This window comes from Aquarana catesbeiana, linkage group LG03 (assembly GCF_042186555.1).
Source record: "Aquarana catesbeiana isolate 2022-GZ linkage group LG03, ASM4218655v1, whole genome shotgun sequence".
Classification (NCBI taxonomy): Eukaryota; Metazoa; Chordata; class Amphibia; order Anura; family Ranidae; genus Aquarana; species Aquarana catesbeiana.
Window position 1 is genome coordinate 189,837,097 of NC_133326.1, and position 18,208 is coordinate 189,855,304.

General features: G+C 41.4%; 1 protein-coding gene across 1 annotated transcript in view; it reads left to right on the forward strand.

The window, feature by feature from the left end:
- The window catches only part of HBP1 (HMG-box transcription factor 1), a 66,891-nt gene that overhangs the window by 47,586 nt on the left and 1,097 nt on the right, over positions 1–18,208 (forward strand). The window contains exon 10 of the mRNA XM_073619667.1: positions 13,958–14,099. Within this exon, the coding sequence (XP_073475768.1) occupies positions 13,958–14,099 (142 nt within the window). The remainder of the gene's footprint in view (positions 1–13,957; positions 14,100–18,208) is intronic.

Here is an 18,208-nt window from a genome sequence, read left to right on the forward strand (position 1 = left end):
TGCCGCATTGCAAAAATGGTTCGGGAATGGTTTGAGGAACACAACAACAAGTTTGAGTTATTGACTTTGCCTCCAAATGCTCCAGATTTAAATCCATTTGAGCATAGGTGGGATGTGCTGGAAAAATAAGTCCGATCCATGGAGGTTCCATGTAGATACAAAACCGAGCCTAATGGGCATACCCAGGCTCGGTATAGATGCATCTCAAAAAGAACATACATTCAACAACAACTCAAATGCCCTAACAATAAGCCGGTAGTACACTCCATTAGCCACTTAAGGATTCCTACAAGAATATTGAGATTTGCTTACTCAGTCTAAAGCAGGGGTAGGCAACCTGGGACCCTCCAGATGTTGTGGAACTACATTTCCCATGAGGCATTGCAAGGCTGGCAGTTACAATTACTCCCAGAGGCATGGTGGGACTTGTAGTTCTGCAACAGCCGGAGGGCCCCAGGTTGCCTACCCCTGGTCTAAAGTATGAACCAGGTAATGTATGCAAATCTTCACCCAATAGATTTCAAATCTAGTATGGTCTGTTATACATGCTCTTACAGTGCCTTGCAAAAGTATTCACCCCCTTGGCATTTTTCGTGTTTTGTTGCCTCACAACCTGGAATTAACATGGATTGTTTGAGGATTTGCATCATTTTATTTACAGAACATGCCCATAACTTTGAAGATGTTTATTGTGAAGCAAACAACAAATAGGACAAAATAACAGAAAAAGTCAATGTGCATAACTATTCACCCCCTGAAGTCAATACTTTGTAGAGCCACCTTTTGTGGCTATCACAGCTCCAAGTGGCTTTGGATAAGTCTCTATGAGCTTGCCACATCTTACCACTGGGATTTTTGCTCATTCCTCCTTGCAAAACTGCTCCGGCTCCTTCAAGTTGAATGGTTTGCGCTTGTGAACAGCAATCTTTAAGTCTGGCCACAGATTTTCTATTGGATTGAGGTCTGGGCTTTGACAAGGCCATTCCAACACATTTACATGTTTCCCCTTAAACCACTCAAGTGTTGCTTTAGCAGTGTGTTTGGGGTCATTGTCCTGCTGGAAGGTGAACCTCCATCCTAGCCTCAAATCACACACAGAGGTACAGGTTTTGTTCAAGAATATCCCTGTATTTAGCACCATCCATCTTTCCCTCAACTCTGACCAGTTTTCCAGTCCCGACTGCTGAAAAACATCCTCACAGCATGATGCTGCCACCATCATGTCTCACTGTGGGGATGGTGTTCTTTGGGTGATGTGATGTGTTGGGTTTGCGCCAGACATAGCGTTTTCTTTGGCCAAAAAGTTCAATTTTAGTCTCATCAGACCAGAGCACCTTCCTCCATACTTTTTTGGAGTCTCCCACATGTCTTTTTGCAAACTCAAAACGTACCATTTTGTTTGCTGAAAGTAATGGCTTTCTTCTGGCCACTCTGCCATAAAGCCCAACTCTATGGAGCGTACGGCTTATTGTCGTCCTAGAGCTGCACGATTCTGGCTAAAATGAGAATCACAATTTTTTTGCTTAGAAGATAGATCATGATTCTCGCGGCGTAACGTCATCTTTCACATTAAAAAATTGGGCTAACTTTACTGTTTCGTTTTTGTTTTTTTTAAATTCATTAAAGTGTATTTTTTCCCAAAAAATTGTGTTTGAAAGACCACTGGGCAAATACAGTGTGACATAAAATATTGCAGCAATTGACATTTTATTCTCTAGGGTCTCTGCTAATATATATATATATATATATATATATATATATATATATATATATATATATATATATATATATATATATAAAATGTTTGGGGGTTCCAAATAATTTGGTAGCAAAAAATATTGATTTTAACTTAAGAAACAAGTGTCAGAAAAAGATTTAAACTTCCTGCTTTTACAGGTTGTTTAAAAACTTGGCAGACTGCCTGGATTTTTTTTTTTACACACAGAAGTTTCCCTTTGATCTAAGAAGGAAGAGTTATACAATGTTTCTTTTTAAAACTTGGCAGACTGCCCAGATGTTTTCTTTTGACAGCTGAGTGAGCAGATAAGTCTCTCCACTTGTTATATAAAAGAATCGGCAAACTCTGCAACAGGGATCGTCAGGGGGTTGAATCGAGATCACGATTTTTAAACGATTAATTGTGCAGCTCTAATGTACAGATACTCCAGTCTCTGCTGTGGAACTCTGCAGCTCCTCCAGGGTTACCTTAGGTCTCTGTGCTGCATCTCTGATTAATGCCCTCCTTGCCCAGTCCGTGAGTTTTGGTGTGAGGCCGTCTCTTGGCAGGTTTGCTGTTGTGACATGTTCTTTCAATTTGGTTATGATAGATTTGATGGTGCTCCTAGGGATCATCAAAGATTTGGATATTTTTTTTATAACCTAACCCTGACTTGTACTTCTCAACAACATTGTCCCTTACTTTGGAGAGTTCCTTGGTCTTCATGGAGGTGTTTGGTTAGTGGGGTGCCTCTTGCTTAGGTGTTGCAGCCTCTGGGGCCTTTAAAAAAGGTGTGTATATGTAATGACAGATCATGTGACACTTAGATTGCACACAGGTGGACATCATTTCACTAATTATGTGACTTCTGAAGGTAATTGGTTGCACCAGAGCTTTTTATGGGCTTCATAACAAAGGAGGTGAATACATACGCACATGCCAATTATCAGTTTATAATTTCTGAAAAATAGTTTTATGTAGATATTTTTCTAATTTTACTTCACCAACTTAGATTATTGTGTTGTGATCCATCACATATTCAGATTAAAAAAACATTGAACTAAAGGCTGTAATGTAACAGAATAGGTAAAAAGCCAAGGCGGTGAATACTTTTGCAAGGTACTGTACATTAGTTTAATTAACGGGATTGAGCTATCTAACACGAAGGTCCCTAGGTCTGCATTGGTAGAGGAGGCCTCAATTAGTAGTCCAATGAGGGTTCTTGGGGCTCTACTGTGCACTAGGGGCTCCACCAGACTCAGCAGACAGACCTATACCGTCTGAGGTATCTGTATAGTGGTCACTGAGTAGATTATTGCTATGACACCTGCCCAAAATGCTTGAACATGAGGGCAAAGCCAAAAAATATGGATGAAATCTGCTGAATCTGCGAAGCACCGCCAGCATACCGCAGAGATGCAGGGATATATTCTGTGTAGTCCTGCAGGAGTGAGATAAATTCAGTGTATAATTTTAAATTGTACAAGTCTATCCCTAGCTGGAACCAGTTGCAGAAAGGAACATGCCCATAGCTCCTCCCAGTCCTCATCATCTAACCCCGGAAAATCTAACATCCATCTAGATCGAAGACTTTCGCGTCTCGAGTGGACAGAGGGGAGCATAGCCTTATAGGTATTCGAGAGGGGCTTAGTTAGGGAATCATCTCTAAGTACCGTCTCAAGGGTAGAGGAATAAAAAGGCAACCAATGACCTTTTGAATTGGGTATGAAATGCATGCCCGAGTTGCAAATATCTAAAGAAATATATATTGGGGAGATCAAACTGTGCTTTCAGGGTATCAAAAGTCTTCAATTCCCCTCCTGAACAAATTTGATCCAGGTATTTAATGCCTTTTATTGCCTAGATCTGGGGGAGAGGTATTGAGGCAAATTCTGGTAAGGACGGGTTGTGCCACAGCAGCGTATATGGGAAGACATGCCTGGGGGGGGGATGGGTCACTCTATCCAACCATGCCCGCAGGACAGCTTTCATTGCCACTGTCAGAGGAAGAGATGTAGTTGAACCCCTATATATAAGATTTTTAAGGGCCTCGTAAAAGCCCACATAGGATGCTTTCAAAACTACCGCAGCATTGGAGACATCTGCTATCAGCCAGTTGTGGGCATGCATTAGCATGGCGACCAAAAAATATTTATAGAGATCAGGACATGCTAATCCACTCTGTAACCAGGGTCTTTGTAACATTGCTTCTAAACCTTGGTTGCTGGGAGCGCCAAAGGAAAGAACTTGGGCTGGGTTCATACTAGTGCGAATTGGATGTGGGTTTGCATTGCACCTCATAACTTAAAGGATCTGCTACTGATGTCGTGGCTGATCAGTGTATATAGTTGAGGAATGAAAAAGTTTACTTTAACAATATTTACAGTGTACTGGGTGTATATAGAATTAAAGAATAATTGGTCATCTTGTATTTTGGTCAATTTTATCAAAAGTAAACAAGCGTTCTAAGATTTACTTGTTCTTCCTAAAAAAAAAAATTAAAAAATCTTGCATTGATATTTACCACAACAATAAACCTCACTTCCTGTTTGATAAAATTTATAATTGAAGCAGGGAAAATAACTGCGCTATCTTGCACAATATTCATGGGGGGGGTTAATGTGCGCAAAACATTTGATATTCCTGTTTTGCCAACAAAAAATAATTTGAGGAGTGCAAACCTTCTGCATTTTCAATAACTGATGGTTTGTACCTGTTCATGCATCATCTGTAGACATAAATATACAACTAATGATTGAATCCAGGATTTCCAGAGCGCTCCGTAATGAATGTAGACGCTGATTTGTGAGGGAGAGCCTATGCAGAGTATTCCTTAGGTAGAGCACAAGCCCAGACTGATGTAATAAACATGAGCCGATCTGACCTTAGATCAATATCCTGCTTGTTACTTGTTACTCTGGAAGTTTAGCATGATTATGATACCAGTCAATGGCTTGAGGTGAAATAGTTCATGTCAGATAAATGGCAGAGCACTTGTTGAAAAGGTCAGACAGCGAATGCAAGTTCAACCTGTTAATGAGGCATACAGTGAGGGGAAAAAAGTATTTGATCCCCTGCTGATTTTGTACATTTGCCCACTGATAATTTCTTTATCCGTCTATAGTTTTAATGGATTTATTTTAACAGTGAGAGACAGAAAAACACATTTAAAAAAAAATTATAAATTTATTTGCATTTTAATGAGTGAAATAAGTATTTGACCCCTTCGCAAAACATGACTTGGTACTTGGTGGCAAAACCTTTGTTGGCAATCACAGAGGTCAGACATTTCCTGTAGTTGGCCACCAGGTTTGCACACATCTCAGGAGAAAATTTGTCCCACTCCTCTTTGCAGATCCTCTTCAAGTCATTAAGGTTTCAAGGCTGACTTTTGGTAACTCGGACCTTCAGCTCCCCCAAAAAATTTTCTGTGGGATTAAGGTCTAGAGACTGGCTAGGCCACTCCAGGACCTTTTAATGTGCTTCTTCTTAAGCCACTCCTTTGTCGCGTTGGCCGTGTGCTTTGGTTCATTGTTATGCTGGAATACCCATCCACGACCCATTTTCAATGCCCTGGCTGAGGGAAGGAGGTTCTTGCTCAAGATTTGACAGTACATGGCCCCATCCATCGTACCTTTTGATTTAATGAAGTTGTCCTGTCCCCTTAGCAGAAAAACACCCCCAAAGTATAATGTTTCCACCTCCATGTTTGACGGTGGGGATGGTGTTCTTGGGGTCATAGGCAGCATTCCTTCTCCTCCTCCAAACACGGCGAGTTGAGTTGATGCCAAAGAGCTGAATTTTGATCTCATCTGACCACAACACTTTAAGTGTGATTCTGTTCTCCTCTGAATCATTCAGATGTTCATAAGCAAACTTCAGACAGGCCTGTACATGTGCTTTCCTGAGCAGAGGGACCTTGCGGGCGCTGCAGGATTTCAGTCCTTCTTCATGGCGTATTGTGTTACCAATTGTTTTCTTGGTGACTATGGTCCCAGCTGCCTTGAGATCATTGATAAGATTCTCCCGTGTAGTTCTGGGCTGATCTCACCGTTCTCATGATCATTGAAACTCCACGAGGTGAGATCTTGCATGGAGCCCAAGACCAAGGGAGATTGACAGTTATTTTGGATTTCTTCCATTTGCAAATTGCACCAACTGTTGTCACCCTCTCACGAAGCTGCTTGGTGATGGTCTTGTAGTCCATTCCAGCCCTGTGAAGGTCTTGTCCCTGACATCCTTGGACAGCCCAAGGTGGAGAGATTGGAATCTGATTGCTTCTGTGGACAGGTGTCTTTTTTACAGGTAACAAGCTGAGATTAGGAGCGCTCCCTTTAAGAGAGTGCTCCTAATCTCAGCTCGTTACCTGTATAGAAGACACCTGGGAGTCAGAAATATTGCTGATTGATAGGGGATCAAATACTTATTTTACTCATTAAAATGCAAATCAATTTATAACTCTTTTTTGAAATGCATTTTTCTGGATATTTTTGTTGTTCTGTCTCTCACTGTTAAAATAAACCTACCATTAAAATTATAAACTGATCATTGCTTTGTCAGTGGGCAAACGTACAAAATCAGCAGGGCATCAAATGTGTTTTCCCCTCGCTGTATACACCAGATAGGGGCCTATTTAAAAACATTGCAAAATTATTGCCATTCTGTTTGCCACTCCAATGTAATTCTTGATCTCCTGTTGCTTTTCTACAGTTTGTGAAAGTTTGATGTAATTTAATTTCTTAGTAAAAATTCTAAAAAGCACAAAACTGATAAAATGCAACAAGAAAAAAAAAACACTGTAACCACCTCCTGCCTGCCATATAGTAATATGACTGGCGCAAGGTGGCTCTCCCGTTCTAGGACGTTGTGCCACTCTCATATGATGTCGTCCCACTCTGACCATGCTCGCGGTGCTGTGTCCCTGCGAAACGACGCATCCCGATCTCCGTAAAGAGCCGATGACCGGGCTCTTTACCCATGTGATCAGCTGTGTCCAATCAAACCTGATCACATGTAAACAAGGAAATGACAGTGTAAGGAGGAGAGCAGATCAGCGGCATTTCCTCACAGGGGAGACCTGTCCAGATAATCAGGGCACTGAACATAGTGCAGCCCCAGCAGTGATACCAATTGGTGCTGCATATTCGTGCAGCCTCATCAGCGAAGAAAATTTACTTATTTACAATATTTTCGAACAGAAACGTAGAAAAATTTTGCATTGACCGCCTGTCACTTTTAACAGAGCCCAGTTCGTAGCTCAATGACCTGTGCTTTCTTTCTCAGCACAGGCTTTGGCATTTAGGTTGTGGAAGGAAACACACATTGAGGGAAGAACATAAAAACTTCATGCAGATTGTGCCCCAAGGCAGGAGTCATAGCCAGGACCTTAGCACAGCAGGGCAAGCAACTGTGCAGTTCAATGATATGTTTATAGCATTTTTTTATATATACAGTATCTCACAAAAGTGAGTACACCCCTCACATTTTTGTAAATATAATAAAATATCTTTTCATTTGACAACACTGAAGAAATTACACTTTGCTAGAGTGTATAGCTTGTATAACAGTGAAAATTTGCTGTCCCCTCAAAATAACTCAACACACAGCCATTGCTGTCTAAACTGCTGGCAACAAAAGTGAGTACACCCCTAAGTGAAAATGTCCTAATTGGGCCCAATTAGCCATTTTCTCTCCCGGGTGTCATGTGACTCATTAGTGTTACAGGGTCTCAGGTGTGAATGGGGATCAGGTGTGTTAAATTTGGTGTTATCGTTCTCACTCTCTCATACTGGTCACTGGAAGTTCAACATGGCACCTCATGGCAACGAACTCTCTGAGGATCTGAAAAAAATAATTGTTGCTCTACATAAAGATGGCCTAGGCCAGTGATGGTGAACCTTGGCACCCCAGATGTTTTTGAACCACATTTTCCATGATGCTCATGCACTCTGTAGTGTAGTTGAGCATTGTGGGAAATGTAGTTCCAAAACATCTGGGATGCCAAGGTTCGCTATCACTGGCCTAAGCTATAAGAAGATTGCTAAGACCCTGAAACTGAGCTGCAGCATGGTGCCCAAGAGTATACAGCGGTTTTACAGGACAGGTTCCATTCAGAACAGGCCTCGCCATGGTCGACCAAAGAAGTTGAATGCACGTGCTTAATGTAATATCCAGAGGTTGTCTTTGGAAAATGTATGAGTACTGCCAGCATTGCGGGAACAATGAATGCTAACATGTACTGTGACATACTTAAGCAGAGCATGATCCCCTCCCTTCAGAGACTGGGCTGCAGGGCAGGATTCCAGCATAACGACAACAAACTCACCTCAAAGATGACCACTGCCTTGCTAAAGAAGCTGAGGGTAAAGGTGATGGACTGGCCAAGCATGTCTCCAGACCAAAACCCTATTCAGCATCTGTGGGGCATCCTCAAATGGAAGGTGGAGGAGCGCAAGGTCTCGAACATCCACAAACTTGGTGATGTCATCATGGAGGAGTGGAAGAGGACTCCAGTGGCAACCTGTAAAGCTCTGGTGAACTCCATGCCCAAGAGGGATAAGGCAGTGCTGGAAAATAATGGTGTCCACACAAAATATTGACACTTTGGGCCCAATTTGGACATTTTCACTTAGGGGTGTACTCACTTTTGTTGCCAGCAATTTTGACATTAATGGCTGTGTGTTTTATGTTATTTTGAGGGGACAGCAAATTTACATTTATACAAGGTGTACACTCACTACTTTACATTGTAGCAAAGTGTCATTTCTTCAGTGTTGTCACATGAAAAGATATAATAAAATAATTACAAAAATGTGTGGTGTGTGTGTGTGTATATATATATATATATATATATATATATATGTATGTGTGTGTGTGTGTGTGTGTGTGTGTGTGTGTATATATATAATATATATATATATATATATATAATTTATTTTTTAAAATGTTTTATTTAAAAAAAAATATGCATATTTATTGTATACCATTTGCAGGCAAGCAGTGCAACACAAAGCCTAATCATCCTAATTAGTCACTCTAGAGAGGCTGCCATGGGTGGCTAAGCTTGGCTAAATCTATACAATTATATCTGTAAACTGGGAAGCCTGGAAGTCTCTCCAGTAAGCCAAAGAGTGCAAGTTTTCCCAGTTCACTCGGTATACTGGTTCTCTCAGAGATGGTGCTGCAGTGACAACCTGTGTTCCAGTTTAATCAGCACTCTGCATTTTCAGGTCACACAAATTTATCTGGGGAGTCCTTGACAAGTTATTGGACCAAAGTTGTATTAGTTTATCCCATTCTTGTCTCTGAAGAAGCACTTTTGTGAGTAGTTAGCTGTGCTTTCATCATTTTTTCCCTTCATTTCCCTGAAGAATTTATGGATGAGGTTGTATCTGACTGTGCTGGGAAGGGGATTCAGTTCTCGCCCTCTCTTCTGGCTATTTTTATTGGAAGCCGATTTAATTTTTTTTAAAATGGGAACCCTTGTTTATTCAGTCTTGGGTAGAGCTGCACGATTAATCGTTAAAAATCGCGATCACGATTTTTTTCCCCGTTTCGATCTTGAAAAAAGTGTTTCACGATTCTTATTATGCAAACAAATCTCTCTGCTCTGCTAAAGCCAACAGCCCTCAAAAAAAAGGAAAAAAAATCCAGGCAGTCTGCCAAGAATCACAACATTCTTTAGCAGTGGAACTAAGTATAAACATTGTAACAATTTGTCCTTTACATCAAAGGAATACACTTTGGTGTGAAAATGAGGGAAGTTTAACCACTTAAAGCGGGATTCCGGCCGTGAAAAACAAAATTTAAAAGTCAGCAGCTCCAAACACTGTAGCTGCTGACTTTAAATATGTACTTACCTGTCCTGGGTGCCGCGATGTCGGCCGCCCGAGGCCGACCCGTCCCTCGGCTCTCGGGTCCCGGCACCGCCATCCTAAGTAAGGAAAACAGGCAGTGGAGCCTTGCGGCTTCACTGCCAGTTTCCTACTGCGCACGCACGAGCGGCACGGCGCTCTGTGAATGGCCCCGTGGTGTTCTGGGAACACACACAGTTCCCAGAAGGCAACGGGGCCGCTCACCGAGGAGCAGAACACGCCGCGGAATAGGAAGAGGCAGATTAGGTAGACTGCCTAGCAACAAGGGTTTAGGTAAGTTTAGAATTGTTTTTCTTTTTTCAAATTTTTTTTTTACATTTTTTTAGGATTTTTCATGCAACTTTTTTTTTAGGGTGGCCCTCCACTTTAAACACTAAACCTTTTTCTGACAATTGTTGGTTTCAAGTTTAAAATAATTTTTTTTTGCTAGAAAATTACTTAGAACCCCCAAACATTATATATATTTTTTTCAGTAGAGCCCCTATAGAATAAAATGGTGGTTGTTGCAATATTTTATGTCACACTGCAGTCGTTCAAATGCAATTTTTTGGGAAAAAAACTACACTGTAATGAATTAAAAAAAAGCTAACCAGTAAAGTTGGCCCAATTTTTTTTGTATAATGTGAAAGATTTTACGCTGCGAGAATCGTGATCTTTTCATTCTAAGCAAAAAAATCGTGATTGTTATTTTGGCCAGAATCGTGCAGCTCTAGTCTCGAGCCAATGGGGAACTGTGTGTATCCTGCTTTACTCTGGTGGCTGAGCATTCTTTGTGCCTTTTTAAAGCAGAGGTCCGCCGATTTATTTATTTATTTTTTAAAAGTCAGCAGCTACAAATACTGCAGCTGCTGACTTTTTAAAGAAGGACACATACCTGTCCAGGGCACCCGCGATGTCGGCACCCGAAGCCGATCTATCTCTCGGCTGTCGGGTGCTGCCACCGCCATCTTCGGTAAGGGAATCAGAAAGAGAAGCCTTGCGGCCTCACTGCCTGGTTCCCTACAGTGCATGCGCGACTCGCGCTGCACTATCCCACTGGTCCCAGTTGTCTTCTGGGACCTGTGTGTCTCCCAGAAGAGACAGCGGGGGGGACGGAGAAGGCGCCGGAAGTGGCGTAGATAACTGCGGGTGGCTCTGGGAATTGGGAGCAAAATACCTGTATTAGACAGGTATCTGCTCTCCCCTCCCCCCTGAAAGGTGCCAAATGTGACACCGGGGGGGTGACCGTAAAAGAGGAAGTTCCATTTTTGGGTGGAACGCCACTTTAACGACCATTTTTGAATCTCCTGTCTCTTTCATCTTCTCAGGAGTTTGATACTGCAGCAGTTGAGAGCATGCTGCTTCTCTGAAAGATTTTACAGCAGTTTCTCTAAGCTGGAGCTTTGGTAAACACTTTTTTTCTTTAACCACTTAAGGACCAGCCGCCGCAGTTATACTGTGGCAGGTTAGCTCCCCTGGGCAAATCGGCATAGCTGTACGCCGGCTGCTTTAAGAGCTGTAGGGGAAGCGTGACGCCAAGCCGATGTGCTTGGCCAGCAGGCGCTATGTCCGCTGGCCACCCGCAATCACTCCTAACAGAGACGGAACAAACAGAGACGAAGAGAGATCTCTGTTCTGTCAGGGGAGGAGAGACAGATCTTCTGTTCCTACTGTTTAGGAACAGCGATCGGTCTCCTCCTGCAGGCAGTCCAAGCCCCCACAGTTAGAAACACTCCCTAGGTAACAGTTAACCCCTTGATTGCCCCCTAGTATTAACACTTTCCCTGCGAGTGACATTTATACAGTAATCAGTGGCTATTTTTAGCTCTGATCGCTGTATAAATGTCAGTAGTCCCAAAAAATTGTCAAGTGTCCGATCTGTCTGCAATGTCACAGTCCAGCTAAAAATCGCAGATCACCACCATTACTAGTAAAAAGAAAATTAAAAAAATAAAAATGCCATAAATCTATTACCTATATTCTAGACGCTAGAACTTTTGTGCAAACCAATCAATATATGCTTATTGCAATTTTTTTTTTTTTTTAACAAAAATATGTAGAAGCATTATATTGACTTAAACTGAAGAAGAAATATGTTTTTTATATATATATATATATATATATTATATATTTTTTTTTTGGATATTTATTATAGCAAAAAGTAAAAAATATTGCTTTTTTTTCCCCAAAATTGTTTGGGTACAGCATCGCACCACCGCGCAATTGTCAGTTAAAGCGACGCAGTGCCGTATCGCAAAAAATTGCCCGGTGGTTAAGGGGGCAAATCCTTCTGGTCCTTAAGTGGTTAAAGTGGACCTTCAGTAATTTTTTCATCTTTCCATCTATTAAATCCTCTGCCCTTGTTGTTTTAACTTTGGATATTAAAACATTATTTTTCTGCCAGTAATTACTTTACTTTATACAGCCCACTTTTTGTTTCTTGTCTGCTTATTGGCCTAGGCTTATGACATGCACAGCTCTCTCTCACATACTGGTGAGAGTTTGCCAGTAAGGAAGGGAGGGGGGATGAGTCATAAGAGGGCCAATGAGGATTGCAGAGCTGGAGGTGTGCCTCTGTGTAAATCCAGGAAGTCAACAGGCAGCAGCTTCAGCTGCCCACAGTTAAAATGGATGCAGCCAGACTTAGTGGAGGGAGATTTCTGCAGCCTATTTGGCAAGTACAGAATCACAGTATTTATAAAAATAATATGCAAAGTAGTTGGAGGGAAGCTTCAGAATAGCGAAGAGTTTTTTTTTTTATTACAAATTATGTGAGCAGACTGCAGTTCCTTTTTAATTTTTTAACACAGAACTTCAAACAGTTTGTACAGCACTACAGCCTTTCTCTTCATTAATACTGTACATGGCTTTTTTTTTGACAGGCACAGTACAGTTATTCCTACAGCGCCATCTGGAGTGACAAGATGTGAGCAGCCATTGCTGCTGATTTACCCTCCTAGTACACCACTAGGCTCAGCTGGTCTGTGTGTTTTCCTTGGGGATTTGTGTAGCTCCTTAAAGGCCCTTTTGGCTGTAAGCAACAGGTCATAGACACAAAGATTTCCGACAAAGTTGCTCAACATTGCATATATTGTAGATTAAGTCTTGATAAACTATTTCCCTAAAGCCACAAAGTAACCACCCTTCCGTTTCTTTTATCAGAACCTAATCTGCAATACATGCAACATTGAGCAACTTAGTCGGACTCTTTGTGTCTGTGACCTGCCCCCTTCTCCCTCACATACTCATTACTCTTCCCCTTGGCTTACAGTGAAGGTGTTTTTTCTGTTATGCAATCATTTATGAACCCTCTTCTTGATCACAAAGATGTAAAATGCTCACCGTCACCTTGCCCAGTGGAATCCGATGCATGCGGAGATGCCCAACATGTCTGATTCTGTCAGGGATCCTCTAGAGCACAGGCGTCAAACTGGTGGCCCTCCAGCTGTTGTGGAACTCAAAGTGCCATGAGGCATTGCAAGGCTGACAGTTACAAGCATGTCATTTCTTGGATTCTAAATACCTCTCAAGCCAAGTTCTTCCTCCAACAAAGTTTTCCCTCCAGAGCTGCATGCAAGTGCTGGGATTCATGGTATCCACCTTTTTATAGTGGTTCCATTTTTTCAATTCTATACCAAAACTTTGCTATGGAAGATTCTCATGGCGTTGAACAAATCCCAGTGTTTCTCTGGACATAATGATCTGAGTAAATCCTTGAACCAATATGTCCTAGTTACCCAGATCCACTATTTTTAAGTGGATTAGACGGGTTATTGTACAGGCCTATGACTTGTGGAATATAGTGAGTGTACCCTTTTCCCCATTAAAGCCTACTTCACTAGGGCAATGAGTGTTTTCTTGGGTTACTTTTCATAAGACCTCGGTCTCTCAGATTTGTAAGGCTGTGACCTGGTCTTCTGTACATACGTTCTCAAAGTTTTACAAGGTTGATGTTTTTGCAGTCGCTAGCTTCACAGCTATTTATTGCCCTTGGTTTCCCGTTTGCTTTTTTTTTATTGTTGCTGTGTCCCACAATGGATAATTGAGAAATTACATTTTAAAGAATACAAAAGAGAGTCCATTTAGGGACATTATCATTCTCTATCGAACTGTTTCCTTAAACTTGAGCAGGAGTGCAGTGGGAGGGGTACAGCCTTAATGGGGAGGGGGGTTGGCCTTTAGTTTTCTATGTGCCTAGTGTTCCTACGAAAGCAGTTTGTAACTGAGCCACATGGTCAGCACTCTTCCTAATAGCTTCCAGTCCTAGTTGGAGAAGCTGTGAATGTAAACCAAACTTTATTAATGCATCAGTTTGTAAAAGGTGCTGTGTTTTATATGTAAAACAAAGGCCTGGTCTAAGTAAATTTTGACATACTTTCTCTTCCAGAGCCATAAGTGTGATACTTGGAGACAGGTGGAAAAAGATGAAGAATGAGGAAAGGAGAATATACACAGTAGAAGCTAAAGCTCTGGCTGAAGAACAAAAACGTTTAAATCCTGACTGTTGGAAGAGAAAAAGAACAAATTCAGTGAGTAACAAGTCATTTTTGCCAATGTCAGATTTTTGAATCATGGCACAGCATTTTAAAAGATGCCATCCGACAGTGCAGGAACCTCTTATTGTAAAATTGCATTGTACATTTTTTTTTTTTTTTATTGCATTTTTAGAGGCTTTTTGTTGTGAAGAATGAAAACTGACACCGCAACTAGCAACAACATTCTCTAACATTTAGCCTCTGATAATGAAAATTTAAAGGCTGTAAAAAAAAAAAAAAAAAAAAAGTGAGAGGAGAGAATGTACAGCTGTGTCCTGGTCCCTGGGTGGCTTTTCTAATATAGTGTTTTCTGGTCCCCGCTACCTACAGTTGGCTCAAACAGCAGAGTAAAGATTTCTGCAGAAAATACACTTGTTTTATTTCTAATATTATACAAACATGAATGAACAGTATGAAAGCAAGCCTTTACAGGATGCATATACCGTATTTCCAAGACTGGATAGTCCAGTGTTTCCAAGACTGGCTTGTAGCAGGTCTCAAAAGCTGGAGTGGAATGATGTGCATAAATATAAAACACAATAAAATTAAAAGTTTGCTTTGATAAAATGAATTTAAAGCTGATGTCCATGTTTCATATTGTTTTAAATTGTTTGTTTGGACCAAGCTGGTCCAAACAAACTATCTGCTTTACTAAGTTCTACAGTGTATGTACTGCACGTAACTTCAGCTATATACAGTAGACAGTGCTAAGTTTGTAAGACAGACTTCCCGTCTTGCACCCAGAAGAAAACAGTCTGACTTTGTATTCATTCTGTTAATGAATACCAAGCTTCCTCCGATTGGCCCAGTCTGAGTGTGAAATCATCAGCCTGACCCTCCCACTCAGCCAATCAGAGGAAGGTTTGTATTCACAGAATAAAAAGCACTCACGGCTCAACCAGACTGTTTTGTTCCTGGTGTGAGACGAGAAGTCTGTCTCACAGTCGGAAACCTGCACTGTGTATTTTCTTGCAGCTGAAGTTACATGCAGTACATACAGTGCTTAGAGACACTGCAGCACTTGGTGAAAGCAATAGCTTGTTTGCACTAGTTTGGTCCAAGCTATTTTAAGTGACATGAAACATGGACATCAACTTTAAGTATCTAAAACTATTGCAGTGGGGTTGGTGTTACTCAAAGGATACAGGCCCCCTCAAGATTGAGGTTATTATACATCTCGAAGTTGCACAAAAACAAAGCTCACTGGATAGTGCAGATTAACACATTGTTTTAAAAATGTAAAAAGAAAAAAACAGCACACTTTTAAGAAGCGACTTGATTAGAGAATATCAAGAGACAAGATTTTTCCATCCAATATGGGATTGCTGGCAGGCGGAAGGAGAAATTGCAGATGTATAGACATACAGTATCTCACAAAAGTGAGTACACCCCTCACATTTTTGTAAGTATTTTATTATATCTTTTCATGTGATGACACTGAAGAAATGACACTTTGCTACAATGTAAAGTAGTGAGTGTACAGCTTGTATAACGGTGTAAATTTGCTGTCCCTCAAAATAACTCAACACACATCCATTCGTGTCTAAGCTGCTGGTAACAAAAGTGAGTACACCCCTAAGTGAAAATGTCCAAATTAGCAATTTTCCCTCCCCTGTGCCATGTGACTCGTTAGTGTTACAAGGGAGTAGGTGTGTTAAATTTGGTGTTATCGCTCTCACTCTCTCATACTGTTCACTGGAAGTTCAACATGGCATTGCAAAGAACTCTCTGAAAAAAAGAATTCTTGCTCTACATAAAGATGGCCTAGGCTATAAGAAGATTGCCAAGACCCTGAAACTGAACTGCAGCACGGTGACCAAGACCATACAGCGGTTTAACAGGACAGGTTCCACTCCGAACAGGCCTCGCCATGGTCGACCAAAGAAGTTGAGTGCATGTGCTCAGCGTCCTATCCAGAGGTTGTCTTTGGGAAATAGACATAGGAGTGCTGCCAGCATTGCTACAGAGGTTGGTGGGGTGGGGTCAACCCGTCAGTGCTCATACCATACCCCAAACACTGCATCAAATTGGTCTGCATAGCTGTCGTCCCAGAAGGAAGCTTCTTCTAAAGATAATGCACAAGAAAACCCATAAACAATTTGCAGAAGACAAGCAGACTAAGGACATGGATTACTGGAACCATGTCCTGTGGTCTGAGACCAAGATAAACTTATTCGGTTCAGATGGTGTCAAGCGTGTGGGGCAGCAACCAGGTGAGGAGTACAAAGACAAGTGTGTGTCTTGCTTACAATCAAGCATGGTGGAGGGAGTGTCATGGTCTGGGGCTGCATGAGTGCTGCCGGCACTGGGGAACTACAGTTCATTGAGGGGAACCATGAATGCCAACATGTACTGTGACATACTGAAGGAGGGCATAATCCCCCCCCCTTTGGAGACTGGGCCGCAGGGCAGTATTCCAACATAATGACCCCAAACCCACCTCCAAGATGACCACTGCTTGCTAAAGCTGAGGGTAAAGGTGATGGACTGACCAAGCCTGTTTCTAAACCTAAACCCTATTGAGCATCTGTGGGGCATCCTCAAATGGAAGGTGGAGGAGCGCAAGGTCTGTAACATCCACCAGCTTCGTTATGGAGGAGTGGAAGAAGATTCCAGTGGCAACCTGTGAAGCTCTGGTGAACTCCATGCCCAAGAGCAGGGATCTCCAAACTATGGCCCTCCAGCTGTTGCATAACTAAACATCCCATGAGGCATTGTAAAACTCTGACATTCACAGACATGACTAAGCATGATGGAAATTGTAGTTCCTAATAACTGGAGGGTCATAGTTTGGAGACCTCTGCCCAAGAGGGATAAGGCAGTGCTGGAAAAAAATGGTGGCCACACAAAATATTGACACTTTGGACCCAATTTGGATATTTTTACTTAGGGGTGTACTCACTTTTGTTGCCAGCGGTTTAGACATTAATGGCTGTGTGTTGAGTTATTTTGAGGGGACAGCAAATTCAGACTGTTATACAAGCTGTACACTATTTTACATTGTAGCAAAGTGTCATTTCTTCAGTCTTTTCACATTAAAAGATATATTAAAATATAAAAAAAAAAAAAAAAAAATTAGGAGTGTACTCACTTTTGTGAGATATTTTATATAGGGGTATTAGGGGCAAATTGTAAAGCTGATAAAGGGGATGTGCCCCAAGTAACTGCTGGGAGGAAGGAAACTGAAAGCAAAAGTGCTTCTGCTGTAAACTTTAAGGATAAGTTAAGCCACAGTGCCTACAGCTGGGGACATCTGTGAGGGCTTGTTTTAAGGGCAATGCACATTGGCCCGCAGCTGGAGCTATTCAGCGCTCCAGCTGCTCTGCGTTGCCAGTGTGGTGCACGATTCATTCATTTTTTTTTTTTACATTAACTTTATATGAAGTGTACAAGACGTACTTCATACAATGTCAGATGGCTCTGTGCTGCCTGACATTGCAGTTTAATTTGAGCCTGTGCGCTGCGATAAAATGCACCATGCTGCAGCGCAGATGTGACACATCGGAAACAATTGTTTCTTGTGTGTCCCTGAGGTGACAGACATTTTATAATGCAGTAAAACTTCTGTCACCGCATATACTGTGCATTGGCCCTAAATTTCATTTACTGCTTAAGAATATGTAAATATTTGACTGTACAAAGCTTGGATACAGTTGCATTTTTAAATAATCACACTAGCAAGATTTTAGTTTTAGTGAATATATTATAAATACAAAAGCCATGACCATCTTTGAGCTGACCGGTTTAAGAGAATTGGTCTCTCCCAGGCAGTTAATGTAGGAGTCAGCGGAGGCTGTAGAAAGTTAGTGATGTGACTAATTTTTAGGAGTTCCTTGCAGCTTTAAAAAAATAAAAATAAATAAATTCTTACCCAAGGGAATAACAGAATATTTCTGCAATAAATGAACTTTGGGACAAAAAGATGTTGAGGATATGTGTGATAGTGCAGGACCGTATTATTGCACCAGTTCACAGGTGAGGCCAAAGAATAATATTAACAGACAGTTGTGATTGCAAGCATCAATAAAACGTTTTTTGGTTTCTATTTAAAGTGATTATTAAATCACATTTTATCAGTTTGTGATGTCACTGCTCCTAACGAG